At 44.3% G+C, this 27,890-nt stretch overlaps 1 protein-coding gene across 2 annotated transcripts; it reads right to left on the reverse strand.

Annotated features, from left to right (window-relative positions):
• Positions 1-3: 3 nt before the first annotated feature.
• Positions 4-27,809, reverse strand: CNTRL (centriolin). Of its 2 annotated transcripts, XM_051807465.1 has the most exons (44): positions 27,531-27,809; positions 26,256-26,495; positions 25,763-25,896; positions 25,161-25,291; positions 23,780-23,921; positions 23,123-23,309; positions 22,835-23,028; positions 21,058-21,177; positions 20,031-20,256; positions 19,493-19,602; positions 18,832-19,026; positions 16,495-16,648; positions 15,664-15,884; positions 14,895-15,071; positions 14,449-14,583; positions 14,209-14,354; positions 13,488-13,668; positions 12,855-13,034; positions 12,423-12,602; positions 11,766-11,882; positions 11,205-11,349; positions 10,576-10,715; positions 9,903-10,089; positions 9,319-9,635; positions 8,966-9,174; positions 8,614-8,806; positions 8,123-8,253; positions 7,848-7,988; positions 7,602-7,728; positions 7,283-7,447; positions 6,409-6,568; positions 6,191-6,306; positions 5,515-5,732; positions 4,972-5,129; positions 4,649-4,722; positions 4,093-4,281; positions 3,640-3,865; positions 3,257-3,462; positions 2,871-3,011; positions 2,056-2,307; positions 1,895-1,957; positions 1,159-1,359; positions 773-876; positions 4-296 (listed from the first exon to the last, which is right to left on the reverse strand). In XM_051807465.1, exons 2-43 carry the CDS (start codon positions 26,461-26,463, stop codon positions 781-783), a joined length of 6,993 nt encoding a protein of 2,330 aa, XP_051663425.1. In that variant the 5' UTR covers positions 26,464-26,495; positions 27,531-27,809; the 3' UTR covers positions 4-296; positions 773-780. The 2 variants fall into 2 exon arrangements, with proteins under 2 accessions (XP_051663425.1, XP_051663426.1); XM_051807466.1 differs by having other exon boundaries at positions 4-876; positions 9,319-9,629.
• Between the last annotated feature and the right edge of the window lie 81 nt (positions 27,810-27,890).

The raw sequence follows: 27,890 nt of genomic DNA on the forward strand, positions 1-27,890 counted from the left end.
ACGTAAAAGCATCGATCACAGAAGTTTATTTTAAGGAAGTACTCAAAAAAATAATTGTATTTAAAACCTCCATGTGTTTGGCAACAGGTCAAGGGACAAGTCCAGCCTTGTAACAAGGTTTGTGTAAAGTCAAAATTGGCCAAGAGCTGAGCACTTAAATAGGAGGTTGTTTTGGGCACATTTAAATACTCATTTAAAATAGTTTTGTTTTTTTTAAAAAAACCACAACATATACATAAACCTGTTCTTCAGTTGTACAAAACCTTCACAGCACAGTGCAGGCCCTGCAGCAGCTCCTGTGGGCAAAGGCCTTGTCAGACAGGGCTCACACAGTGAGGTAGGAGAAGTCTTCAGAGGTGGCAGCTGAGGGCCCATGGCCAAGCTGGGGATGTGCTCTGAGCTCTTCCAATGTGAAGCCACTTTTCAAGTACCAATTTTAACTTCAGCTGGTCCAAAAGAACAGTTCTGTCCTGGGCTGCTGTGAACCAGCCCTAGCAGAGGTTCAGCCACTGGGCTGGACAGTTCCTAAGCCAAAAATGTGTTACTGAAAGGCCAAGGATGGCAAAGCTTAATGTTTAACTTGGTCCCTCTGTGTCCCAGGAGAGCTCCCAGCAGCTCCTGCCCAGAGCCTCCTCCTGCAGAACACACACCCCTAAACCAGGACAGACAGCACAGCACTGGGGACAGTGGGCTGGGAACCCCCACCTGCCCCTGTGTCCCTTGGCATTCCAGCTCTCAGGGAGGCTGGGACCAGGCTGAAGTTGTGTCTCACCTCTGGCTTCACCGAGAGACTCCCTGGGAGCAGGAACGTGTTGTGGGAGATCCTGAGACACTTCCCGGCCTGCTGGGGACCCCGGCAAGGCCTGGCAGAGAGGCCTGGGAAAAGCAGTAAAGTCAGGGTAATTAATGCCTTCAATTAACAGAGACATTAGACTTTGTAAAAACGAGAAAAAATTTGATTTTAGAGAACAAAAGATTAAAAAGAAAAGAATAAAAAGCCCCAACCACTCTGAGGAAAGCTCAGCCTTTCCAAATACATCAGCTACTGCCAGAGTAAGTGCAGGGTGTGATCACCCCCCTTCAGAAGCCCCTGCCCAGTGAGAAAAAAAAACATTAAAACCCCGCAAACCAGAATTGCTGCCCACAGCAGCACATTACCTGAGTTCTTGTGGAATTCAGAGTGCTGTTGAGAGATCCCAGGCTGGAGCTCCTGGCCAGGAGCAGCGAGTCGGAGGCGGAGCTGAGCAGGTCGTGGAGCTCATCGAGCTGTCTCTGCAGGCTGTGCAGGCTCCCCGCCGTCTGCTGCTTCCCCCGCAGCAGCACCTCGGCCTGCTGGGCCAGGGACTGCCAGAGCTGGGCCTGGGCAGGGACAGGGGGGTCACACCAGGGCACTGCCCACTGGACAGGCCTGGTTACACCAGGCAGAGCCACTTCCCACCCTATTGAAAAGGTCAAGTCAAGCCCTAAGGGCTGGAATGTTCAGTCTCACACCACAGGCAGGGGGCAGTGGGTTAGGGAATTGTTTTTAAACTGGCTCTGTTTTGATGGCCTTTGCCATGTTCTAACTGAACCCCCCCATCACCTTCATGTGATCATGGGTAGCCCTGAACTCATCTGTCACATTGCTGATATATCACAGTGTGGTAGAAGTGAGGGAATCTTCTTGGAATACTCTAAAATCCAGTTAACTGCTAATTAAAATTACTCATCTTGCTCCAGCCTGCATTGCCAGGCTTTTACCCTTTTACTTTTCCCCCACCCAAAGCTCCTGTCCCTGGTCACTCCAGAGTGGATTTGGCCGAGCTGGGGGAGGATCCCACACCCCCGGGGTGTTTGGGGGGTGTGTGGAAGTGGCCCCGGGGCCGTGTGGCTGTGACAGGCACAGATGTGGCACCTTGAGCCGGTCCTCGTGCTGCTGGAGCTGCTCCCGGAGCGCCTCCCCCCGCCACTGCTCGTCCTGGGGAAACAGAGGCACATGAGCCCAGTGGGGACAGGGACAGGGCCCCCACACTTGGCTGCAGCACCAGCAGCAGCTGCTTTCCCAAAGCTTTTTACCATTATGAAGATACTGGAGACGTTCCACTTGTCTCCCCGGGACAGTCTGTCAGCAGCAGCGAAGGGCTCCCAGTCCCCAGACTCACACAACAGGCTTCCCTTTGCTTCAGAGGATGTTTCCAGATCCTCCAACGGGTACAGAGAAGAGGAGTTGGGAGATTTAAACCCCGTCCTAATTTCATCTTCAACCTCCAGGTTAAGCAATGTTGCTGCACTCTCCATTTCCCTTTGTCTCTCCTCCAGGGTTTTGACCTGCAGCACAGAACAGTCTCAGCACTGGGTTACAAACACCTCATCTGTCCAGAGGGGCTACTTTGAAAGGGTTACAGCAGGACCACTACAATCAGAACCCCCAAAACCTCTGCCCAGCTGCAGCTCTAGTTCCAACATTAACTCTGCCAGGGAAACCCCCTGGATGGGAACAGGAAACTCCAGGACACAACTTGTTCACTTAAACCTTGCAGGGCCTTCCTGAATACTTTCCAGTTGCCAACAACATCCTTCTCTGCAGGACCCCGTTTTTAAAGGGCTTGGAAGCAATTTATAAAGGATTTATTAAAGGACTAGAAGGCGTCAGACAAGGTGGAATCACTTTTGATTCCAAGCGAGTCTCAAAAGCAGAAGCTGGCCCAGGCTGGCACTGACAGGTCATTAAAGGCTCCCTGAGTAGCTCTGAACATTGATAACATTTAGTGATTTGCATAAATCATGACTGGTTATGCCAAGGAGGTGTATTTGTAATTGTGACAGAGCAGACAGGAGATTCAAACCCAGTACAAATGAACTGTCTGGGGGTGATCAACCCTCGAACCCACCTGGCTCTGGAGGTCCCTGTAGTGCTGCTGGATCTGCCCAAGGTCCTTCACGAGGCCCTTGGCTCGTTGGTGGTTCCTCAGGGCCACTTGCTCAGCTGTTGCCACCTCACTCTGCAAACTGGTGTTTTCATGCCTTTGTTCCTGGGAAAATGCAGGAAGATGCCTTTTAGTGGGAGCATCCAGTGCACAAATATGAACTGAGAGAACCCAGGCAGAAACAGGATTAAACAGGAGTAACTCAGGTTCTCTGCAGCACAGCCTGGAAATACCAGAGGTTGGTTGTGTCTGGCCAGGGGGGTTTGTTCCTCCTGTACAAAAAATGGGTGTTCTATCATTTTGCTGTTTAAAATAAGCCCCCAAACCTTCTCCCCTCAGCCAGGACTTACCTGCAGTTTTCTTTCAAGCTCCATCCTTTGCATGTTCTGTTTTTCTTTCAGACTCAAGATTTGTTTTTCTGCTTCTCTCCTCTCTGACACCACCAGATCTTGGAGCTGCTTTAGCTCAGACTTGGAGACTTCCAGTTCCTCCTGAAGACACTGTATTTCTCTGTCTTTCTGTTGTAACTGTGATTCTCTTTCTGAGAGCTGCTGTTCTGTAATTAACATATTTTAAACCCAATCCTGATTAGCAGAGCCTGAGCCATCCTGGCCCATTTCACACACAGCAGACACTTTTCAAACACCAAGAAACCAAATGAACAGAAATATCTGTTGGTTCCATTAGACTAAGGGCCCAGAGGTGGAAACAATTAATTTGGGCAATGACTTACTGCTTTTTCTGACAGTTTCTTCCAGAGCTGCACATCTGGACTCCTCCTTTTCCAGCTTCCCAAGGTTTTCCTCTGCCAGCCTGACTTTTGCTATTGTCTGCTCCAGTTTCTTGTGTTGATCTGCAAGTTCCTTTTCCAAGAGGATTCTCTCCTCTTTCACTTTAGCTGTACATTCTTCCAGCCTTTTTCCTTCTCGCTCTGAACTTTGCCTGAGGTGATGGAGAACCTGCCAGAAAACCCCCCACTCAGAGCTTGAACACCAAGGAGAACAATAACCACCTCTAAGAAACATTACAGAAGCTAAAGCAGCATAAATTGGAAAGAGCTGGATGAGCTTTAAGGTCCCTCCCAAGCCAAGCCAGGCTGTGGTTGTTTGTAAACTCTCCCCCCACACTTTTTGGCTGCCTTACTTTCCAGCTCAGGGGAAGTGAGGCAAGTCAGGGGGCTCGTTACCTCTTCCTGTTCAGCCAGTTCTGTTTCCTTCTCTTCAATCTTTTTCTGGAGCTCCTCCAATTGGTTCTCCCTCTTCCTCTGCCTCTCCTGGTGATCCTTACGCTTCCTCAAATACTCCTGGATGTCTCCCCTCAGGGCTGCCTGCTCCCTCAGCAGCTCCTCCTGCTGCCTCGTGTTGTTCTTCAAATCCTGCAACACAAACCAAACCCGGGTGAGAGGAGGAGCTGGTGAGAGGAGCAGCTCTCTGGCCAGAAGGGTTGTGTCTGAGAGCACAGAACTCACCAACCCTGGTCACCCTGAGCATTTCCTTCCATGCAAACCACCCGAGTGGACTGACACAGCAGGAACCACCAGGGGAGAAACCAGGGCTGGCTGGCTGGTTGGTTTTAAAGTATCTTCTTAAAAAACAATCAAACCCACCCCAGCCTCAGTTTCTGAGCTCTGCCAGGCTCTGAGGCTGAGCTGGAGTGCCCAGACAAACAGGGGAGGGGCTGTGCCTGCTGTGCCTCAACCTCCTCCCCCTGTGACAATAAATTCGTGTTTCACTAAAACCAACCTGGGCCACTACTCGGAGCTGCTCCCTGGAGTCACTCAGTTCTCCTTTCACTGTTTCTAGTTCTTCCTTTTTTCCTAGAAAACATATTTGGCAACAAGAGTCTTTCAATCAGCAGTCTGAAATCCCTGCACACAGAAATTCTCTCTTAAGTGAAGAATGAACAATAGAAACAGTTTCTAAAATTTCCATCTTTCTGACACTTTCTGCCTGGAGACATCTGAGCATGTTGGATATTTAATATCAGACACCTGAGTTAAAGTGTGTCTTTTAACACAATTTCTCTTGGAATGTATTACAGTTTAAACCCAAAAACTGATCTTTACCTTGAAGATCCTCCTGGACAGCAACAATCTCTCCATTCAGTGATTTCTTCTGCTTGCTCAGTAGCTCCACCTCCTGCTGCAGGTTCTTAACCTTCAGTTCCATTTTTTCTGCATTGGACAGGGCAGTTCTGCTGCTGTCTTCAGCAGCAGTTAAGTCTCTGTAAAATGAGAATAGATATTCTTGGTTGGTTGAAAATCCTTAAAAAATGTCAGTGAAATCTCCTCAGCCCAAGGGGGTGGTACCCAGCAGTCAGAGCAAGACAAATGTCCCGTTCCAAGACTCAACATTTGACTTTTTTAACATTTCTTGTGGCAGTGCCAGGATATAACAAATGCTGTTGAATTCACCAGCTCCACTGCTGAGTATTTTCTCTAAGTTATTGCATTCAGGCTTAAAATAAAACCTCCCCAGGACAGAAGGAGCTGCACATTCTGTATAATTGGGCACCTCAAAGTTACAGCTGTATTTTTAATTCCAACAAACAGGCACTCAAAGCACTTCCCAGCTCTTCTGAGCTTTGCAGCAAGAAAATATCCCCCCACCTTCTGGTTTGTGACAACCTCTTCTCCAGACTCCAGGAGTCTTCCTGGAGCTTTTCCTTCTCCTTAGCCAGGGCCTCGAGGTTGTTCTGCAGAGTTTGCATTTGGGAAACCAGCTGTTGGTTCTCCTGCCGGTCCTTCTCGAGGAGCTGTTCCTGCCTCTCCACTTCCCCTTGCTGGCACTGAAAGAACCTCTGAACCTTCTCCAGTTTTAGCTTCTCCTGCAAAACCAAAAAAAAAAAAAACAACAGGCATTTTGAACATGTTTCTATGATCCAGAAGGAGAACAAGTATTAACACCCTGCAGCAGTTCAGAAACCTTGCTGGGTTGGAGGGGATTTGTGAGGAAGGTTGTGGTGGAAATGAGACTCACCCTGTGCAAGTGAGGACACAAAGAGAATCCAGAGAAAAAGACTCTGGAAGCTCATGCTAAGGAAACTGTTCCCATCATCCAACAGCCACAGAAGAGCCTTCTGTCTGTCTGCCCCCTCTCTCCCCCCATGCACCAAAAAATCCCATTATTTTAAAGGGTCTAAGCAGACTTAAGGCTTTTCTGTGATAAGCTGAAATCAGATTAGGAACTGATTGATTTAAAAGCATCAGGACTCTCTTACCCAGAGCTTCACAGAACCACAGAACCTCTCCCAGTCCCTGTATCAGCTCCAGAGGCAACACTCACCTCCAGAATTGCCACCTGAGTCTTCTCCAGCTCATTGACCTTCTGCTCGTGCTGCAGTTTCAAACCTTGAAGTTCGTTCTTTTCAAGCTCCAGCATTTCCAGAACATGTTTCAGTTCTAGAAAGGTGAAATAAATAAAGGTTATTGGATCAGGATGAGAGAAGAACTCTGTGTGTTTCTTTTCTCTCAAAACAGCAGTGAGTAAATGCAGGGACATACCCATCTTGTGCTTGGTGATCTGCCCAAGGATTCCTTGAAGGTTTTCTTCCTCCTTTCTAATATCCTTGTTCAGGAATGAAAGCTGTGCTCTTTTCCCACTCAACTGGGCATCCAGTTCTTTCCTCTCAACATTAAGCTCTTCCAAAACTACTTTTATTTCCTGTGGAAATGTATCAGTGTTACAAGGAATGTCATTATTTGCAATCCTTTAAATAGAAGGTGTAAATACTTATAACATTATTTAATTAAGTCTGTCATCAATATTCTGCTCCATTTAATTCCATTATACTGTTTAACAAACAAAAAATACAGAATGTTTAGGTTAAAGTCTTGCTTGTTGATTATTTACAGTAATTCTGTAAAGGTTTTGATCTACAAGTCTGACACTGTCATTGCAGTGAATAACAGCCATTAAAATGAACTCAGACAGGAAGCCCCCATGAAAAAAACCAAACCACAAAATATAATTAACCTTATACTTTGTTTTTATTTCAGAAAGGAAGCACAGAATCCTCTCAGTGCAAGTGGGGCTGGGCACAGGCAGCTGTGTTGTGTTTGACACACACTGATCACACTGACTTGCTTCAGCAGCTGCTCATCTCACCAACAGGAAGTCATTAATGTCATTTAGTTCTCAGGAGACCAATTCTGTCAGAATTACTGGACCTGGGGAGTTCTTAGTTGTGCATCTGGACCAAGCTTTTAGTCACACAAACCCATAAACTTGCCCGTTTATTTTTCATAACCCCATTTTTCAGTGGGTTTGGGGAGGTGGCAGAAAGCCAAACTGACTTTGTGGAAACTTCATGGAATGTTTTTGCTACTTCAGTTCTTTTTCTCAAGTGAACTGGGAGCTGATTTGGAACAGACTCACCCTTATCTGGCGCAGTTTCTCGTGGGCTTCTGTCTCTCCATCCCGAAGGGCTTCCTTGAGGTCCCCTTTCTTTAGGGAAATGCAGTCCTGCAGGACATGGAGCTCTTCTGTCCTCTGCTTCACCTGCTGCTCCAGGAACAGGAGCTCTTGCTGCTGAGCAGAAATCTACAGAGTACAAGGTTAACAGAAGAATCAGCTGGAAGATTCTGGTTTTGTGGCTTCACACACGAACAAGAACAAGTGACTTAAGACTTCTCAGCCTTCAGTTCCATCAGAACCAATAAAATTGAGAGCCCAGGGTCAGTAAACTGAGCTTTACCTGATCTTTCAGTGTTTCCAGTTCTGTTTTCTTGCTTTGCACAAGGCTTTCTGCTTCTCTGATGATCTGGAGGTGATGGTCCTCATTGCCTTCTGCCAGTCTAATATCTCCCTGAAGCTTCTGAAGACTGGGAGGGAGGATAAAAACATGTGTCAAAAGAGGAGAGAATATTTAAGGCAGTGACTTATTGGAGGGAGACTTCTTTATTTAATCTAATGCAGTTTATGGTAAATTCTAACCCCTTACCTTTCAGAGAGCATTTCTATCTTCTGGTTCAGTGACTGGAACTCAGAGTCTCTTGCAGCCACCATTTGGTTGATTTCCTTCAAAATACCTTCTTGTTCCCTCTTGTACTGTTCCAAATCCTTTGTATCTGCCTGTAATAACCTAAAAAAGGATTTTTACCTTTTTATATTAATATCTGAACAGCTCTCCCTCTCCAAAAGTACTACTTTGATACTGGAAAGCATCTAATCCTTCTCCTCATCCCCCTGGGACACAGACCCACAAGAACAGTGTACCTGAGTTGCTGAGCAGCTTTCACAAGTTTAGTGGCCATTTCCTGAGCCCTCTGCTCCAGCTCCTTTGCCTCTGACTCGGTGCAGGACAGATGCTCTTTGGCACGACTGTACTTCTGAAGAGTCTCTTTAGTCTAGAGAAAAATTGAAAACTGAGACAATACATCCCATCTTGTGATTTCCACATTCATATCCTGCAGTCAGCTGTTGGAAAGGGACCTCCTGGCTTGAATATTCCACCTGAGCCTTCTCCCTCTCTACCATAAAGTAGAACCTTTTGTCTTGGCCAGAGCAGGACACCTTCCTCCTCTTTGGCAGGGACTAAAATATTTTCTTTTAGCACAGGCTATCCCACGACTTATTTTAATAGAAGCATTTTAAGAGGCTTCAGGTTATCCACGTGAAAATGAACTGCTTAGACAACCAAAAACCCTCTGCCTAAAGTAACCAATGCAACACTTAAATCATTCTGCTCTCAGTTCTGGCTTTCTCACCTTCCCCCTGGTGCTCTCCAGTTCCACCTGAGCCTCTGAGAGGAGCCTGTCTGCCTCCCTGAGCTCAGCTCTGCGCTTCAGGAGAGTCTTCTCCACACACTCAATCTCCTCTGCAACGTCCTCCTGGTGCCTCAGAGACCTTTCCAACTGCAGCTCTGCCAGCAGGTTGTCGGGGTACCCATCAATGAAGTCCCTAAAAGGTCAGGGAGGAAAAACATGGAATTAAAATACAAAACCCCCAGAGGCCTGGAGCCTCCTGGAATTCTGTGAATGAGTCAAAACTGACTTTTACTGAGCAAGAGTTCAGTTATTTCCAGTGCTGACTCCCAGTGCACTCCATGCAGTCCCTCACCTGCGCCTGCTCTGCCTCTGAGCCGCTCGCCGCAGCTCTGCCACCTCACACTCCAGCTCTGCCCTTTCGTGCTCAAGCTCTTCAACATTTTGAAGCAGTTTCTCCACCTCTCTCTTGTATTTCTGCTCAGCTGCCTCTGAGCACCTCTCTTTGTATTTCTGAGACTTGAGGTAGCACACGGTGTCCTCCAGCCTCGACACTTCGCTCTCCTGCACACGGGGAACACACCAAGAAAATCAACATCCATGTTCTGGTTCCATCCTCCCAAGGCTCAGGAGCAAATCCAGAACCTTCCCAGCACAGGGATTTTTTTTTCTAATCCATTTGTCAGCCAGTTCCCCCCTGGTTCTTACCAACTCGTGGTGTTCAGGCACGTTGCAGTGGAGCACTCCCAGGGGAACGAGAGGGACGGTGCAGTTGGGAGGCAGAGGGCCATAAACCACCTGGGCTCCCAGGGGAGGAGGGCCATGGATGATGGAGCCAGGAGCAACTGCTCCTCCACTGGCTGCTGCAGGAGGGGGGCCAGAAACCCCTGTTCCCTGAGGGGCAGGGGCACCATCTGGAAGGGCAGTGTAAAGAACTGTGCCAGGAGGTGGCACAAAGGGAGGCTCTTCTGGAACAGGAGTTCCTACATTTCCTTCACCATCTTCTTTTGCTCTTCTATCTTTACCTAAAAAAAAAAAACAAACAAAACCCAAACCACAGGCTAGTTTAAATCATTTTTTCAGTAGTTTAAATCATTTTTTTCAGTAGTCTTCAAATATTTTAAATTCTATAAGGTACAAAAACATATCAAATGTTGCTGAAACTGGATAATGAGTTCAGCACTAATAAGCATTTATATTCCCTCATGCACATCAAAACATTCACTGTGAACCCTTAGCAAGTCCATCTTTAGTGTGCTCCTGAACATCCTGAGCCTGTGGCACTGACTTACCTCTACCAGAATTTGTTTTGTATGACCTATTTCTGGCTGGGGAATAAACCCAACACCCTCCTTGGCTGGGCAAGTCTTCCCTCCCACGTGGCCTGTCCTGGACACTCCCTCTCCTGGCTGGGGATGAGCCAGAGCACCCCAAACACACTCCAGAGTCCTTTGTGCTCTGGGAAGCAGGAGTTGAAGCCTGAAGAAAAAAAAAATACAGTGTGTTTTAATCTAGAAATGACAAATCATGTAAAATAGAGCATTTGTTGTAGAAATTCTAATGATTTTTCAGGAGCAGGCTACACACACACTCTGCTGGCTCATTTCCAAATATGATGTTGCTTTAAAAAAGGACCACTAAATATATTTTAACAATCTCTCTTTTAAACTCAGACAAATGCTCCTTTCCAGTAAATGTCTGTCTGTAACATCCCCTTTTAACCTTTACCTAAATGAATTTGCAGCACTGCACTTTGAAGAGCTGCCTCCAAATGTTATGTACACTGGATTCCTGTTACACACAGTAATGGCTTTATCAGGGAACATTTGGGTGTGTTTTGTTTCAGTATTTCTCTTACATGGCAGCCAATGTTTGTTCTGCAGTTCCTCCCAAATCCAGTAAGTTTATAATGCACTTTCCCACACCAAAAGGAAAAAAATCCATACCAGGGTTTTTATTCCTGACCTGTGATGGTGGCAGGTAATACCAGTATCCTCTTCTTTTCCAGGGGTCTGCTGTGCTGGGGATACAGTCACTGTGGTGGGACAGCACATTTCTGAGGGCTGCAAGTTCCCCCTGTAAGTTGTCAACTTCATCTTTGTTAACTGTAAATTAATCACAGTTTTAGAGGCATGCAAGGCAAATAATTAAATAAACACTGCATTCAGCTTTCCCCCTCATTATTATCCTGGTAATCTGAAAAAATAATAAAAAGTTTAACTGCTGGGGGAACCAAACTAAATGTTATATTTGGTGACATATATACACTGGCCCTGGGAGGTTTGGCATTTTAAGACTGTAGAAATACAAGTTCATATCCAGGTAACTGCTGCTCGTTCTCCTCACACAGATCTCTGACAGTGTTCCAGAGCAGCATAAATTAAATTCACAGCACAACCTGTTTTCCAAATAGCTATAAAAAGTGCTGTTAACACAAACTAATGAAAATTAACACCTATCCTGTGTAGAGCTGTACAGGAAGGTGTTCTGAACACCTCATTCTCCAGATTCTCAGCTCAAACAACGAGAAATTTGGAATAGTTGTCTTTTTTGTCCCTGCCTCTCTGCAATAAGAGGAGAGAAAAGAGAATTACCTGTCCCAATATTATCCAACAACCATCTTAAACGGTCGATTTCTGCTTTTTGCTGCTCCATAACTTCATTTAATTTATCCATTTCAAACTTCTGAGGGCTTGATGCAACAGCTTTCTCTCCAGCTCTCTCCATTTCACGCTGAAACTTTTTGAAATGCAAGTTTAAATCAAGGCAAAGCACTTCAGCTTAAATCAGATTGTGTTAAAACTTTTTGGCCATGCCCAATCCATCCCTATAAAAATTCTCACTCAGCAGAACACTTTGAGGGAACAAAATTGTTCTTCCCATTCCCTCATGAGACAGAGGCTCAGCCACAGCCACGGGGAGGTGATTGAGTGAACAAGGAATGGTTTTGCTTAAAAGTCAGGGAGGGTTTTGTTCTTGGGAATTTCGTTCTTGGGCAGGTGACAGGAGAGGGAAGAGCATCATGACTTGGGAAAACTTGGGGGAAAAGGGCAGGGCAAGAACCTCTAAATGTGGCATTCTCAGAAACTCACTGATAGGTATTTTCCCATATAACATGATACAATATAACATGAACAAACACCAGTGCAACCTACTTGCTCTTCCTTCTCTTTGAGTTGTTGTTGTAGCAACTGTATTTCTGCTTCTGCCCTGGCCAGATCCCGAGCAGCACGAGCTGCCTCAGCACAGAACTCCTCAGCTTCCTCAATCTCCTAAAATGGAGATTTTTATTGGAGCTTTAGTTTGCAGGAACACTTCAAAAGCTTGCAGAGGTGTCATTGGGAAAAGCTGACCAAAAAGGAGCATCAGCCTGTTCTGGCATTCCAGAAACTGGCAAAGTTCATGGAAAACAATGTTTCTCCTTTAACTTTGCAGTATTTGTAGAGAGGAGGTGTCAGCACAGAGCAAAAATGGTTCCCAGTTTTAAAACCTGTTTCCAGTTTGTGCAGGCACAAACTTCCATAGTCCTTTCTTTGGCTTTCCTATCTCCCAGAACAATGGATTATCTATTGCTTGACTTCTCACTAATAAAAGGTTTAATCTGCCTCTCTCTCCCCTTCCCTCACAGGGCAGGAACACCTGCCCATCCCCAAATCACTCCTTCATCCTCTGCATTTCAAACTCTGGCCCAAGCAAGAGCTCCTGTGCAGCAGGACAGTGCAGAAGGAAGCTCTGAAGCTGATTTAAAGGACATCAGGACTGTTCCCACTCCGATGGCATTAACAAGCAATTAATTAGCAATGCTGATTTACCTCAGCCCTCTCCTGATTAATCCTGAGCACAGTCCCCCGAAGAGCCTTGAGCTGGTTTTTAGCAAGGCAGAGCTCTGTGGCTGCCAACTTATCTGAGGTGACAATGGCCCTCTGCAGTTCCTTCAGCTCCTTGTCCAGACTCACAACCTGCAGTTGTGCCCTGGCATCTTCTATTTTTTTCTGAAAGCAGGAAAATGGTATGTTTGAAAAGCTTGAAGTAAAAAGCAGCATGGAAGGAAGGCTCTCTATCCCACTTTGTATTATATGCACAGAACTAAAGCAAGGACAAACCATAAAATTTAAGGAAAAGGAAGACATTACATTTAACCTTTTTGTTCCTGCCTGTATCTGTTTTATCTTAGAAAGCAAAATAATTCAGAAGTTTCTGAGTCTTCTTTTCTGAGCAATGGACCTGCCCTCACTCATTCTTACCCTCTTCTCTAAATCCTCCAGTTGAGCAAGAATAGCCTCCTTCTCTTCATCTGCCTCCTGGAGCTGCTGGTCAGCAAGGCCCTGAATCTCTTCCATGCTCTTTATTTTATCATGTAAATGCTGGATTTCATTCTCCAACTGATGGACCTTGTTCTTATTCTGCCTGTTTTCAGCTTTAACCTGTAAGTGAAATAAGTTAGAATGAGTAGCCAGAAAGACTTTTTGTTTTCTGATTTAATTAAACAAACTTTTGGGAAATGCAATCACCACCACACTTGGTACCAAAAGAGAAAGGAAAAATAACTGCTTTCCCCTGTAACTATAATATTTTAAGAGTGCCCAAGTTATTTTGTTAGTGATATGTATAGTGATCTTTCAAGAAGAAGCTGTAATTTTCTACTGATAATTCAATTCTTTGTTGCCTCTGAGGCATATTATTGAGTCTAAATTCTAATTCACCAAATAATCAGGCAAAAATCAGAAAGCTAATAAAAAAATAAAACCAGACTCCACTGTCACATAAAAGACAAAGTGTGGCAAAGCTCCATCTGTAATGAAACTTGATCCTTCATCTGCAAGTTATATTTGTTAGACTAAGCTGAAATACTTTTGCTTTAGTTGTTTGATACTTGCCTGTCTATATTTCTCCTGTAATTCTTCCAGCTTTTCCTGCTGGGATACCATTTCTTCCTGCAATTGTCTCTGTCTAGCCCATGCTTTCTCTTTTTCCCTCTCAGCATCAGCAAGGATGTCATTAAATTCCCTCTGCAGCTTTGCAAGGCTTTTCCCTACAACATCAGCTGAATTTGGGCACCTGAAAGAGAAACAATCCAGGTTCCAAGACAGAAAATAACCATTTGAAATTGTGATGCCCAGTACTGAAATAATGAAGCCTGAGACAACAGTGCAAGTTTAAGACATACAATATACATTCATTCTGCCCTGGGCAGCCTCTTCCAAGGCTTGACAACCCTTTCAGTGAGGAAAATGTCCCAAATATCCAATCTAAACCTCCCCTGGCACAGCTTGAGGCTGTTTCCTCTTGCCCTGTCCCTTGTTTCCCGGGAGCACAGCCTGACCTTCCCCAGCTCCCCACTCCTGTCAGGGAGTTGTGGAGAGGGAGAAGGTCCCTCCTGAGCCTCCTTTTCTCCAGGCTGAGCCCCCCCAGCTCCCTCAGCCTCTCCTGCTGCTCCAGCCCCTTCCCTGGACATGCTCCAGCCCCTCAATGTCTTTCTTGTCCAAAACTGCCCCCAGGATTCGAGGTGTGGCCTCCCCAGTGCCCAGCACAGAGGAACAATCCCTGCCCCTTTCACATGCACACATCTCACACTGTCTGTACTTCTGTTTTACTCACTGAATCTCTCCAGCCCCTGACTGAAGCTTTTGCCTGAGTTCATTTATACAAGCCAAGACTTCCTCAGGGTGAATTAAGTTCCCAACTGCATGGTTTAGCTGGTCCTGAAGATCTTTAAGCTGTTCTTTCAGGAGATTGTTGTCTCCCTAAAAAAAAAAGACCAAAAAAATCCACACAAACGTAAGTAAACAAATCCACAGATGATAAAAGCTTAAATTTTTAATACAACAAATACTTCACCTGCAGTTGTTTGAACTGAGAAAGGAGCTTGTAATTTTGTTGTTCCTTCTCTTCTGCCAGCTGTGCTTTGGTCTGAGCATTCTCTAACACCTGCCTTTCTTTTTCAAGTTCAGCCTGCAGGGCTGACAGTTCCATCTACAAACACAGAAAACCTTCAGATTAACACCCCCATTCCCAAGCCCAACCTGGCACTAAACACACAACAACAGATGCATTCCTTAAAACAGTAACAGTATAACAACACCTCCTAAAAATAAATCCAACAAAACAACCCCAACCAAACCATCTGGACCCAAACAAAGTTATAAAGCCCAGCAAAGTGGTGCCACCTTCCATTTGGGGGCACAGCTAAACCAACAATTGGAGGTGTGGTAGGGAGGGAAGTTTAGTCCTCCCTCATCCCTGGGCAGGTAACACCTCTGGCAGCACCAGAGCTCTGTCCTTACCTGGCTAAGTTGTTTCAGTCTTTCAAATTCTTCTTTTTGCTGCTTGGCTTCAGCATCCCTCTCTCTCAGCTGGGCCTCCAGCTCAGCCTCATAGGCACTGACCTTCCCTTGGGCATCTCGGAGAGACTCATTTATTTCTTGCTGCTCTTGGAGGGCCCTCTCCAGCACTGCAATTTCCTGGAATTCCAGAGTCATTTGAGAAGGATGTACACAGAGAGCCAGGATTTCTTAGGAATACAGTGCCTGTCTTCCCCTTTAACCCAGGACCTCACTAAACATTAAAACTTGAAGGGTTAAATGTTTAAGGTCAGGTCAGTGATGCTGCTCTGACTGGTCAAAAATGGACACTCAGGTTAGAAAGGTGGAGCTCAAGGTGACAGAGTGACAGAGTGATGTGTTCCTGGAATCCAGGCTCACATCAAACTCCTCAGGGTGCCAGGACAGCTCTAAATCAGGACTGACAGGACAGATCCAGGCTGGTAACACATCCCTGGCCAGTGTCCCACCCCCCACAGGGTCACCTGCAAGTCCATTTGTAGTGATGCCTGAAAGGTAAAACCTGCATTTCTGAAGCATCTCCCACCAAGTTCATATTTACTGTAACTCTCTGGCAACTGGTTTTAAAGGCCAGATTCTGTTCTCAAGGTGTGTGGCCACATCTAATAGATGTTACCTGTGCTTCCCTAGCCCAAATCTGCTCATCAGCCTTTTGTTTTTTCAAGGTTACTCTTAGACATCTGAATTTGGGAAGAAAGGTATTAAGCCTTACTTTTCTCATATTTTCTGCATCCATGGCAACCATTTCCAGGTTGTTTTTATCCTCCTCTAGATCTGCCAATCTTTCTAGCAAAGATTCTTTATCCTTCTGCAACTTCTTACATTCCTCATTGGCCTGTTTTGCCTGGCACTTGACACTTTGCAGGTATTCCTGCAGTCCCATGATGATACTTTCCAAGTCCCTTTTCAGGGCTTCATTTGTTGCTATCTGACCTGCAGAAATGCAAAACAAAGGTGAGATCGTTAAGAAGCCACATTTCTTTACAAAACAAACAAAACTTGCTTTCTTCATCTTCTTTAAATGTTTGCCTTTTGGAGTAAGTAATAACAACAAGTACCTAGGACCCAAGCAGAAGATGCCTGTGCTTTCAGGATTTCTGACCACTGGGAGAGTTAAAAAGAAACTCTTTTTAATTCTCATTCCTCCCTCCCACCTAAGGTGACATTTGTTACCTTTACACCTAAATCAATTTTGTTTCAATTTTTAAAATCATGTTCTTTTCTGGGATAGTCACTTTTACACAGATTTAGGTGTGTAGGAAATGTATGCATAAATTTACTTCATTGACTTCAAGGCAGTTTTCAAACCTTATCCCTTACCTTAGGGAAAAAGGAAACAAGGGAAGAGCCTCACAAATGACCTTCCCCAACCCTGTACAAGTGAGGTGAACACACACAGTGTCCTTTTACATCAGTTAAGAACAGTTTTTCAACATTTTCCTACACATTCCATATTTCATTTGCACAAAGATAAACAAAACTGAACCCTCCACTGTCATGTTTTCCTAAAAATAAATACTGTAAGAAAAAAATTCAAATTTACCATCAGTGAGCTGCTGCTCCAAGTCCTTGATTTCCTCAGTTTCCTTTGCAATCCTGGAGAGCATTTCATCCAGGCGACTCTCCAGCTGTTGGCAATGTTTGTTCATCATATCCAGCTGCTGTTCTTTGCCTGCTTTCTGAGCTTTCATGTGAGCCTGGTAATGAGCAGTTGGAAAGGGAAAGCAGGACAACATCAATATAGATTTAAAAAACTCCAACCAGTGTTTTGTCTCAGCTCTGCAGTGTCCCTCTATCAGCAATAAAAGTCACACATTGTGGTGTTTGGGGGTTTATTTTCCCTCACTCCTGCCCCACAAAGAACCCCAGATAAGCAGCAATCTGTGACCAGCAGCATTGTTTGGAGTCTCCCCCTTGCCCAGGCACGGTGGATAAAGCCTGCATTTATAAATCATTCCTCATGGCTACTATCTTTCTTCCTGCCTTTACATTTTGTTCTACCATTTCCTCTCTCAGTCAAGAACAAACATGATTTCTTCCAGAACCTTTAATCCTGTCGTCCTGCATTGCCTTCGGAGCTGATGATGCTTTAGAACATGTCAGGTCAGCACTCCAAGGAAAATACTCTGAACAACCAGCAAGTCTGGCCAACTTTACAGTTAAGATTTACTTAAAGCAGAATATTTATTATTTTGTTAAAACATTTCTGGGAGATACACAGACTTTGGTCAGGACTTGATGCATTTAGTATGAATTAGCTGATTGTTTCAGCTGTATACAAAACGTGGTTGTCAACAGAATAAAGTGTTGTTTCTCACTGCTATGAAATTGCTCAGAAATGATTCAAATACCAGAAACTTGGGCAAGTACAGAATTATACTGTCACGACAAACAGCACCTTTTTGTCACTTCTCAAAAAGAATAAATCGAGCCAGCAGTACAAAATTTAAATGCAAGTTCTCAGGAAAATAGAAACCAAAACCAACTTCGAAAGTTAATTCCATAACAAAAGTAAAATCCATATTTTCTTGCATTTTTAACGGATTAAACCGGAAGTTAATTTTTAACATCCATATCAGCGCAATTCAACTTGTCACCTTGCTAAAAACAAACCACCCCTGAGCTTTCGAAAGTGAAACAAGTAAATCCCAAACCGAGTCGCCGCTGCAGCTGCTGAATGTCACCAAGAAATGATGTTTAAAAACAACAGCCGCGAACACTTACAGCTTTGCCTTTGTCCTCTCTCCCCGAGCTGCCCCTTGCCGAGCGCCCCACCCCGGGCCGGGCTTCATTTGAATCCCGAGCCGGTGCCTGGGCTCGGGAAGGGATGGAGGGGCTGTGCCATGGCCGCTGCTGGGAGCGGGGCTGGAGCTGCCGGCCCGGCCCGCTCCGTCCCCGCTCCTGCTCCCTTCCCGGTGCCGTTCCCGGTGCCGTTCCCGGTGCCGTTCCCGGTGCCGTTCCCGGCCGCTGGCCCCGGCAGCGCTTCCTGTGTTGTGATTCGAAGCGAGGGCGGCCGCGGGAAGGGCCGGGCTCGCTCCTGCCGTGCCCCGGGAGCCTCCCCGGCCCTTCAGCTACCCAGCAACCGGGCAAAAAAAGTTTTAAAATGCTCTTTTTTCCCCCCTTTTTTTAAAGAGTGTTTGCGGGCTCTGCCGAAAACAGGAGCCAAGCGTAACAATTCTGCCGTTGTTTACTCAGAAGCATCCAGCCGGCCCGAGACGCTTTCATTGGAGATAAGCTTTTTAAAAACACTAATTCAGTTTCGGTTCGGTTTAAAGTTTCTACAAGCACGTGCTGTTCCTGAACGCAGTTAAGAACCCAGAAATCAAAAGCCCTGCCTGCCTGAGGATAAAAACAATGAGACTGGGAAGCTCGAGCTCTCCTTGGCACAGCCGGCTTTGCCCCTGGAAGAGGCGACCCCGGAGACCTTGATTCTGTCAGCACTGCCAGCAGTGTGTGTGACAGGGAAAGGCCATCAGTGCCCCCAAAAAAGCTGGAGAAGCACTGCCAGACACAGAGCTTTAAAATCTTCAAGGCCAGGTTCCACAAAGGGCTGCAGGAAGGGCTTCTCCCCCAGGAGTTGTCCCCCAGGCTCTGCACAGGGTGTTTGTGCAGAGCACAAAGATTCAGTCCTTAACATGCTGGGCAGCAGCTGCCGTGGAAATGAATTGTTCAAGAGTTTTACCAAAGTTGGGTGGTTTGGAGGGGGTTTTTTTTACCTGTGAGGAGTTGTGTGTTTTTCAACTGGTAACAGTTAATGACTTTGATAAATAGAAAAGGAATATATAACTCATGAAAGGGGCACAACTGAATGCTGGTCTGTTAAAGCAGCCTTTGCTCCAGTTCTCAGTGCATAAAAACTTCAGATTTTGGTTTTACTTACATGTCTTGGATCCTCAGGATTTACAGAAGCAAGAGAACTCTGCAAGTCTTCCAGCTCTTTCTGTTTTTTCCCTATTTCTCTTTTCTGTTTCTCTATTTGTTTTTCCAGTTCTAAGGTTTCCTTCTGTAGCTCCTGCAGGATTTTTATCTTTTCATTCAACTGTTGCTCGATTGCTTCTCTGTTGGCCTGGGATATCTGGAGGCAGCATTAGGGAGTTAAGTGGGTTTAATTGGAAATACACAGCTGATCAAGACCATTTTTACCAGTCAAATAAAGATCCTGGGCATTTATTTTAAGGTGAGTTAAAAGACTAAAAATACCAATAATTGATGACAGTTGAAGTAATGGAAAATACAATTTTAGCTTAATGCTGATAAATGGCTTTAAATTAATTCTTGCTGCCAATTATGGAGCCACGTTGCTTATTAACTGCACAACTAAACCTACACAGCAGGTTTCTCCAAAGCATTCTGGGGAAGGTCAATCAGCAGCACAACAACTTATAAACAAGCTCTCTAAAGCCTCTCAGATTTTTCTGAGGCCTGACAAATTGGTTTATATATGTACAGTGGCCTCTTGAAAAGAATGGGGAGAAAAAGTTACATTTTCTAGATCAACAGTTCTTCAAACACTTTCCTTTGCCACTTGTGGAACAACTTACTTTTTTCTGATCCAGAGCAGCCTCCAGTTGTTGCAGTTCCTCTGTTACCTTCCAAACTCGTTGCTCTGCATCCCCAATTGCACTTTGCAGTTCTTCCAATCTTCTTTGTGCTGCAGACAGAAAAAAAAAACCCAACACAAACCCCACAATCCCATAAGATACTTTATAATATTGTGTATGACATTGATACACAGTTTCTATCACCAGAAAATCGGCATTTTCTTAACACAGTGATAATCACAGCCAACACATTCTGGTTTATCAAAAAGTGTGTCTGAAGTTCTTTTAATGAGTCTTACACAATTGAATTAATGCATCAAACATGAAACTTCCCTAGCTTTTTGTTTTCAATAACATACCATCCTTTCCTATGGAGTTATAGTAAAATAACAGCCATAAGAAATTGTAAGAGCTTTGACCCAAAATGCAAGCACAGTGTGTAGAAATGACAGCACTTCTTATGTCAGCAGAATAAACCACATTTTATATGATATACGTATTTTAATTTTATTTGATTAAAAAAAAGATAAGCTTTTACCTGAATTAATCTTTTTTTCTTTACTCTCCAGTAGCTCATCCAGAGTGTGGAGATGCAGTTCCAGCTGGGTTTTCCTCCACAAGTCCTCTCCCTGTCTCTGCACTCTGCCCAGGTGCAGCTGCTGAGCCCTGTCAGCGATGAATCCTTCCCTCACAAACATGTTCCTTTTGTACCTGGCCTTGCCAATGTAGGGGCTCTCCCCGGGCACATCATCGACCTCAACCTCCTGAAATGAGGAAACAGTTTGTCTTTATCCCAGAAATATGGCTGCAGAAAATTCATAATAGACATTTAAACCAATTTGAAATGGGAATAATTAGAAGAAAACAGATTACACTTGCCTTGCTTGGCCTTGAATATTGTTATTTTAGAACAGAATTAAAAACCAGCTGACCCAACTGGGGTGTGGTGAGTTTGTTGTAAACGTGTAATGCAAGTGGATATTAACAGGAAGAACTTTATCGTTGTATTTTAGATCTACTTAGATTATACTTAGTCCATTACATTGTTGCACTTAAATTTTACTCAGACATAACTTAATTATAGTTAATAATTACTGATCTTCACATCTCTTGTGAGGCTGCTTTCATTCAGGCATCTCCATATTTGTTTGCAGGTATGACAGAGAGGGTGGGCTCTACCAGGAGAAAAATTCAACAGAAAAAGCATAGAAGTTCTAATACCATCTAACTCAGGCTTGTGGGATTTCTCCAAGTAAAAGGGTCTCCAAAATTAAGCCAGAAGAAGGGCCTATCATTACTTTGGTTACTAAGAATGAAATGTTTGCTCATGGACTCAGCTAAAACACATACATATAGATATGTACACTAATATTCAGCACATTAAATGTCACTCACTGTCTGGCTGAAAGCTTATAACTTATGATTTTAAAATGAAATGTTTATATTTTGTAACAGATAACTTTTAGTTAAGCACCATCTATTAGAATTCTAGAAAAACTTTTATTTTCCAAGTTGAAAATGCAGAGGAAGGGCAAGGAAAAGATCCGTTCTTTTAAAATTATTACCTCAGATGGAAAATAATTCAGTGGCTCGAATTTTGCGTCGATCTTGTAAAAGGCCAGTTCCTGCTCCAGCTCATACTGCTTCTGGCAGGCTCGGGTGAGCTCCACTGTCTTCTGCTTCAGCTGAGAAAGCAGGGACAGAGTCAGCTGAATTCATCCAAGTGTCATCAGCACAGCCAGCTCAGCTCTGCAGAGAGCAGGGCACAGCCACAGCTGGGGAACACAGCTCACAGCTCACAGCACACAGCAAGAACATCACAAGTGCAGCTTTATTAGGAGGTGCAGTGAGGATTAAGAGGAGACAGAAGCCCCACAATTAATAGAACACAAATGATCACATGAAAGGCCTTTGAAGTTTCTGGGCATCAAAGGTTTAAAAAGAAATCTGTAACTAACTTAGGATAAAAAAATAATTTGGCTGTGATCCTCTAGCAAAATCTAGGCCAAATAACAAATGTATTTATTGCTACCAATGAGCATAGAGGCTATTAACACTCATGGCCTGTAAAAGAAACCAAATATCTCAATTGTCAAATGTACAAGTCTGTGCATTTTATTTTAGCTTAACTTTGTAGGTTTTGATGCTATTTTTAGTAAGGGTCCATCATGTGATTTCATTTTAAATCAACTTTTCACACTGAATACCTGAGGGAGAACATGCAGCACAATTCCAACAGACAGTGGAAAGCAGGACTAATGGAGGAAAAGATAAGAACAGGAAAGGCTTAAAGAAAGATTTAAAAACCTGATAAAATGTCATGCAAAAATTAACTGTGTTTCAGAGAAAAGGAAAAAAATATCAAGAAAATTGTATCCAAACCCACAGTAAACACTTCATACTAATGTTGCTAGGTCAGTGAAAGTGCAAATACATCCTAGAAATAAAATAACCATGCAGGCAGGAGCACAGGGGGGCTACCTTCAGTGAGGAATAAAGGCTCTGCAGAAAGGGGGCTGGGACAAACCAACACACCAGCTGAAGGAGGAGAGAAGCAAGCAAAGTTCGTCACCCCAAGGATAACAGTGGGTTCAAACTGCAAAGTATCTGCTGCTAAATCTCCCTATACTGAAAAGTGCATTTTAGAAACAGATTGCTGGTTAGTGGGGGTGTGCTCAGAGAATAAACAGAGAATAACTATCAAAAGGCTGGAGGATGAAGTTTTAGAGGACAAAGTCTAACAAGATAAAAGCCATCTATTAAGTTCCCACCAGGTCACTCACAATTCATCACTCTCAAGTCAAGAGGACTTTCCTTGCATTTTATAGCTACCAATGGAAGATATTCAAATATAAGATTTTAGGGTGATGTGAATAAAATAGAAGTAAACCAGTGAACACTACCCAAAATAACAATCAACATACAACTCCTATGCACATCTTGGTTTTGGAAAAGTATTCACTTTTTCCCTTGTTCCAGCAGCAGGTTAGAGCCTGACCAAGGCAGGATATTTCAGTACATCAGCAATTTAGCAGCCAGAGAGCACTTAACCTTTCATCAATTGACCAAGTTTGAAACAAAAATAAACAATTACTAGAGACAAACAAACAAGTCACCATAAATGACAAGAGTGATACTGACTGCTGGTTCAATATACTTACTTTTTCTACAGAAAGAACATTGAAGAACCACTGGTGAAGAACCACTGGTAAATAACCACTCTTTAGAGAGTTGAAGTCCCTGAGGTTTGTCTCAATTTTAACCATAAATCTCCAGCCATTTGAACCCTCACACTGACAACTCTGTGTCCAGGTATTTCCCTAGTGCAGGTGATTACCTTACCAGCTCATTTTTGGTGCCCAGGTCCCTTTGTAGGTCTTCAAAGCTTTGTTTCTGTTGCAAAGTCTTTTCTTTCAATGATTTGTTGACCTCATCTTGATGGTGAAGCTGCTCGAGCACCTTGGACTGGGTCAGTTTGAGGTTCTCCATCTCCTTGACTGTGTTTTCCAACTCTCTCTCTAATTTTTCTATCTCTTCTGCAAACCAGAATGACAGAAACATTCAAATAGAAAAGTCTTCTCCTAAAACTTCAATTTTGTGTCACTCCCTTTAGATTTAACATACTATTACCTAAATTAAACCTCTGCAGAGCTTCCTGCCTGTCAGGATTTGTCACGGGCTGCCCATCCAAGTTTTCCAGTGCTCTCAAGTGGAATATGGTGTACAAGCAGTAGTGAGGCAGATTTCCAACTGGATTATCAGCAAGGAATAGAGAGGTCAGATCTTGGAGAGGCTTTAGTTTAGCTATATCATGGAGCTAAATCAAAGAGAAAGGGAACAATGATCAGACATCCTCCCAAGAACAATTAAACCCCCATGAGTGAACTTCTGATTATGTAGAATGTCTTATGTTAGGTTTGTATCAAAGGATCTATTTTAATGTTTATGCTAAAGAGTAATCCCTAAAACCCTACCCAAACACAGAGTACTATGACTAAAGTCACTTCCTAAAATCAAATGGCTTCTTCTATTAAAGAGGGTAAATTTAATAAAGTTTGACCTTGGAAATTCAAGCCACACCAAGGCCTGTGGATATTTACAACCTCCCAAAAACTCCCACTGTCTCAAACAACATCCTACAGGTTTGTATCTTCAGAACCCTGCACAAAAGGAGTTTTTCTGACCAAAAGGAAACACACTCAGCAATTATTCAGAGTAAGTGTGGACACAGCAGCTCCCTCAGGGAAGGATCCTGAGCAAAGCCTGGCTGTGCCTCCCCTCACTTACTGATGACAGTTTGTTGTGGCTCAGGTTGAGGACACGAAGGGATCTCAGCTTCTTCCCCAGCCACACAGGGATGTGCTCAATCTCATTCCCTGCCAGGTTCAGCTTCTGGAGGTTCTGCAGATGTTCTATACCTTCGATTTTGCTGGAAATGAGAGGGCAAACCAAGAACCACCACAAATTTACAGGGAAGCTGAGGCATTATGGATGAGCTACAGCAAAACCTGCCTCACATAATCACCAAGAGATCAGTAAAAACAGTTATTTACTGCCATGGACTCACAATTCAAGTTAAATTACACCAACTGACTTACAAGTACTAAAGTAAGATCAAAAATTACAGCATGACTTTCTGTCTCTGTGGCAAAACCTTTACTTTTACATATCTAGATTATTTTAATGTGTGGTAGTTCCTTTGTTCTTTTCCTCCTGAGAACCTTATGGGAGAAAGATGAACCCAAATAAACAAGTTTTAGTGTGGGTTTTTTTCCCATACGAAGAAGGATCAACTGTAAACTGACAGCATGAAGAGCTACATTTTTCAGTGTTTTATTAAAACAGTAAATAACCATTGAGGAAACCATGCTAGGTTTTAGTCTATTCAGGCATTTAGATAAAGATGTGATTATTGTTACAAAGGACAGTAGAATGTGCTCATTTATATACTATTTATTGCATATATACCAGCTGTACATAACTAAGGTCTGAAAACATGGAGCAGCAGCTAAAAGCTCCTCTGCCCTTTTCAATTCCTGTTGAGAGAGGAAGTTGTGTGAATGCCATGTGTAGAAACCTGTGTTTTGCCCACTTTCTATTCTTAACTTCTCTGCTGCAAAGTGGGTTTCATCACAGTAAAGATCATAATTCACTGGCAGAAACATTAAAAGCAATGAAAACTCATTTGCTATTGTGTGAACCATTACCCTTCAACAATTTTAACCCACTCAAACAAGGCACCAGACTCCCTCAAAACAGTTAAAAAGCAATTCAGTGGGTTTCCTGCCTGCCTGATCAAGCCCAGTCAACTTCCTCTTCTAAAAGAAAACTTATTATATTACCTGTAATAATAAGTAGTAAAAGTTTAATTAAATTTTTAAGGCATTTAATTGGGTCATTGCACACTCTTCACTGTGGTATCTGGAAACCTGCACTTCTGGCTTGGCTTCCAAGGAAAACAAGTTTAACCACAGCACCAACAGCACTTCCCAGAACTATTTCTGCTTCCAACACCAAAGAGTTTGTGCTTTTTAAGAAGATCTCACCAAAGCCTGTTAGTCTGGAATACAACTGATGGGAAATGCACTTTGGAGAGAACTCAAGCAGTAAAAGAACATCAGTTTTACTGTCCCTGGGCTCACCAAACCTGCCCAGGTTTCCTCTTTACCTGATCCTGTTGCAGGACAAGTTGAGCTCCCGTAACTTCAGCAGTTTATCCAACTTCTCCATCTTCTCTATCTGGTTGTTACTAAGATTTAGTACCTCTAGTTTAGAGCACTTCTCCAGATTTTCTATGTACTGAAGAACACAAAATGAATCCCTCAGCATTGCAGGGTTTTTTTTAAAAAAAGAGAAAAGCAGATTTCTGTTTTTAACAACCACCTGTTCACTACAAACACCAAGTGTTCTAACATTTAATTAATCACAGTTCCACTGTTGGGTTCTAAAACCTCACTTTAGGTACAAACTTCTATAGTGCTGGAAGAGAAAAACTGGATTTTAAGTTTATAGTGGACCAGTCTCATTTACATAAAAGAAAATATGCCATTAAAAAACACCCCCCCAAAAAAACCTCTCCCAAAAAACCAAACCCAAACCAGCACAACCCAAAAGCTAAAACATTACACAAATTAATGGTGTTTTAGACATCACCTTAATGAATCAATTGTTTATGGTGTTCACAACCACTTAAAATAAACCTTTGCTAAAAAATAAACCAAAATTAACTTTAAACTTGGTTTAATTACCAGTTATTGTCAAAAACCTTACCTTAAACTTTTTGTCCCCATCTTTTGGGGAAGAAAGATTCAGTGAGCTTATACATGCCAAATTTTGCTGTTTTGACAGACTCTTTATAAGGGGCTCAGTGATGTACTTAACTCCTGGGGTAACACCATTTTCACCTGAAATTAAACAGAGAAACTACCTTTAGCAGTGAAAAGAACCTGGTGATTTTTATATTAGTCTTTAATTTCACACTGAATATTGGCAAAACATTGAAAATTGTCCCCTCCCTCACCAGGGGATGAGAAGAACCAGCACATCAGGAGCATTTACAGAGAGGACTAAAAGTCTCATTATTCTCCACAGCTTTCATTATTCTCATTTCTTCATTTGAGTTCCAAAAAAAAAAAAGATGAAAGCAAGTTTTTCAGGCTTCTTTCCAACAGACCATACATCTTTAACCACACAACTCACAGAACACTGGCTTTTTATGCTCATGGTATGTACTTTTATACCAGCAGTTGTTCATGATACAAACCTTTATGAAACTTAAAAGCAGGTCCCACGTCTTCTGCTGGAATATCCAGGTGTTGGTACACCTGCTCCATGCTTTTGGGAGCAGCTGGAGGTGTCTGTTGGCCAAGGGGAGACGGGGATCTGGTACCTGAGCTGACAGGTGACATTGGACTCGGCGTCGGAGAAGTTGGTTTTCCACTTAATGCTTTTCTTACAGAGCCTTTCATCATTGCCAAAAATCCCAAATACCACAGGACAAGATCTGGAAGAACAAAAACGAACATCAGTCTGTGCATAAGGATAAATATTAAAGGTTTGCACAACAACAAAGGGGCTACGGGGAGAATGTTGTGCCAAACCCACATGGAAGCCGGTTCTCCTGAGGGTGCCAGCTCCCAGTTCTCGTGGCATTGGGAAGAATGGATACACCTTTCAGGTCTGCAGATACCCTCAGCTCAGACTAACAGAGCTGGCAGAGGGCAGAAACACAGCATTGCATCCCAATTGCTTTTGCCAGAGGTAGAAATCACCCACTTTGCAGCAAGAAGAGCGAAAAAAAAAAGGCAACAGAGAAAAACTCCGGCATTCCCAGAGGTTCCCTTTCTGCAAACAAATTATCTGGTGACTGCCTGGGAAATTCCAGAGAATGTTAACAGACACTTCCCTCAGTGAAGAAGATGTTTCCCCAGGGATCAGAGTAGAAAAAGCCATGGGCAAGTTCTGTGGGACAAATCTCTTGTAGGGATCACCCCCAGGGACTGAGTTTTACTGACACCTACACCCAGTGAACAAAGAGCACATTTTAAGACAGTCTTTAAGACAGAAAAGTATGATTTTAGGGGAACGTGGAGGTCTGTGAGTGATCACGTTGTTTCTTGAGAATACGTTCTTCGTTGAAATGGATTTTGTTCCCTCCAAAATTGGAAAGGGAAAGGTGGTCAAGGAAAAGAGGGGCAAGGAAAAGCCACTCTTTTCCATCCATTGCTTGGAGGCACAACTCAAACAGGACCAGGAATGCGAAAGTAGAAGGAACAGCAGAAGGAGAACGATGCGGTGGGCATTTCCTCCTGTTTTAGGGAGCGCGGTTGTCATTGTAACGCTGTTTCCTGAGCGCAGATCGCGGTTTGCAGTGACACCCACGGCAGAGCAGGAGGGAGGGGGGACTGGCCTGGGGGTCCCCCTTCCCCGGCGGGGCCCTGGGTGGTCCCAGTGCCCCCCATCCCCTCCCCGATGACCCACCAAGGCCGATCCCGGTCCCGCCGCGCCCCGTCTCCCCTCAGGCCGCCGCTTTGATTACCTGCGTTGACATGGTAACGCCGTGTCACCGCTCGCCGCCGCGGCGGCCAGGACGGCCCCTGGGGCGCTCCCGAAGGACGGCACCGGCTCTCAGCGCACCTCCACGCCGCCTCCTCGCCCCGAGCGAGCGATCGCCACCCACCCCGCCCGCCGAGTCGCGGGTGCTGCGGCTCCTTTAAGGGCGCCGCCTGAGGGGCCGCCCCGCCGCCATTTTGTCCGGCGGCCCCGGCGGGTGAGAGGGAAGGGGAGGGGCGGGGCTTTGCGGAGACCACGCCCCTCCCGCGCGCCGTTCCCGCCCCTCCGGCCCCGCCCCTTCTCCGCCGTTTCCCGCCGCGTCCCCTCAGGACGCGCCCTGAGGGGG

This window comes from Manacus candei, unplaced genomic scaffold (genome assembly GCF_025592945.1).
Source record: "Manacus candei isolate 608988 ecotype Guabito, Panama unplaced genomic scaffold, ASM2559294v1 h1tg000071l, whole genome shotgun sequence".
In the NCBI taxonomy this organism is placed as follows: Eukaryota; Metazoa; Chordata; class Aves; order Passeriformes; family Pipridae; genus Manacus; species Manacus candei.

Bases quoted from the DNA above. Each gene is read 5' to 3' on its own strand.
- CNTRL (XM_051807465.1), bottom strand. From the start codon at position 26,463: ATGATGAAAGGCTCTGTAAGAAAAGCATTAAGTGGAAAACCAACTTCT. The intron at 23,310-23,779 runs GTAAGTGAGGGG...TCTTTGATTTAG, and splicing joins GCCACAACAAACTGTCATCA to CTCCATGATATAGCTAAACT. The intron at 4,723-4,971 runs GTAAAGATCAGT...TATGTTTTCTAG, and splicing joins TGTCCAGGAGGATCTTCAAG to GAAAAAAGGAAGAACTAGAA.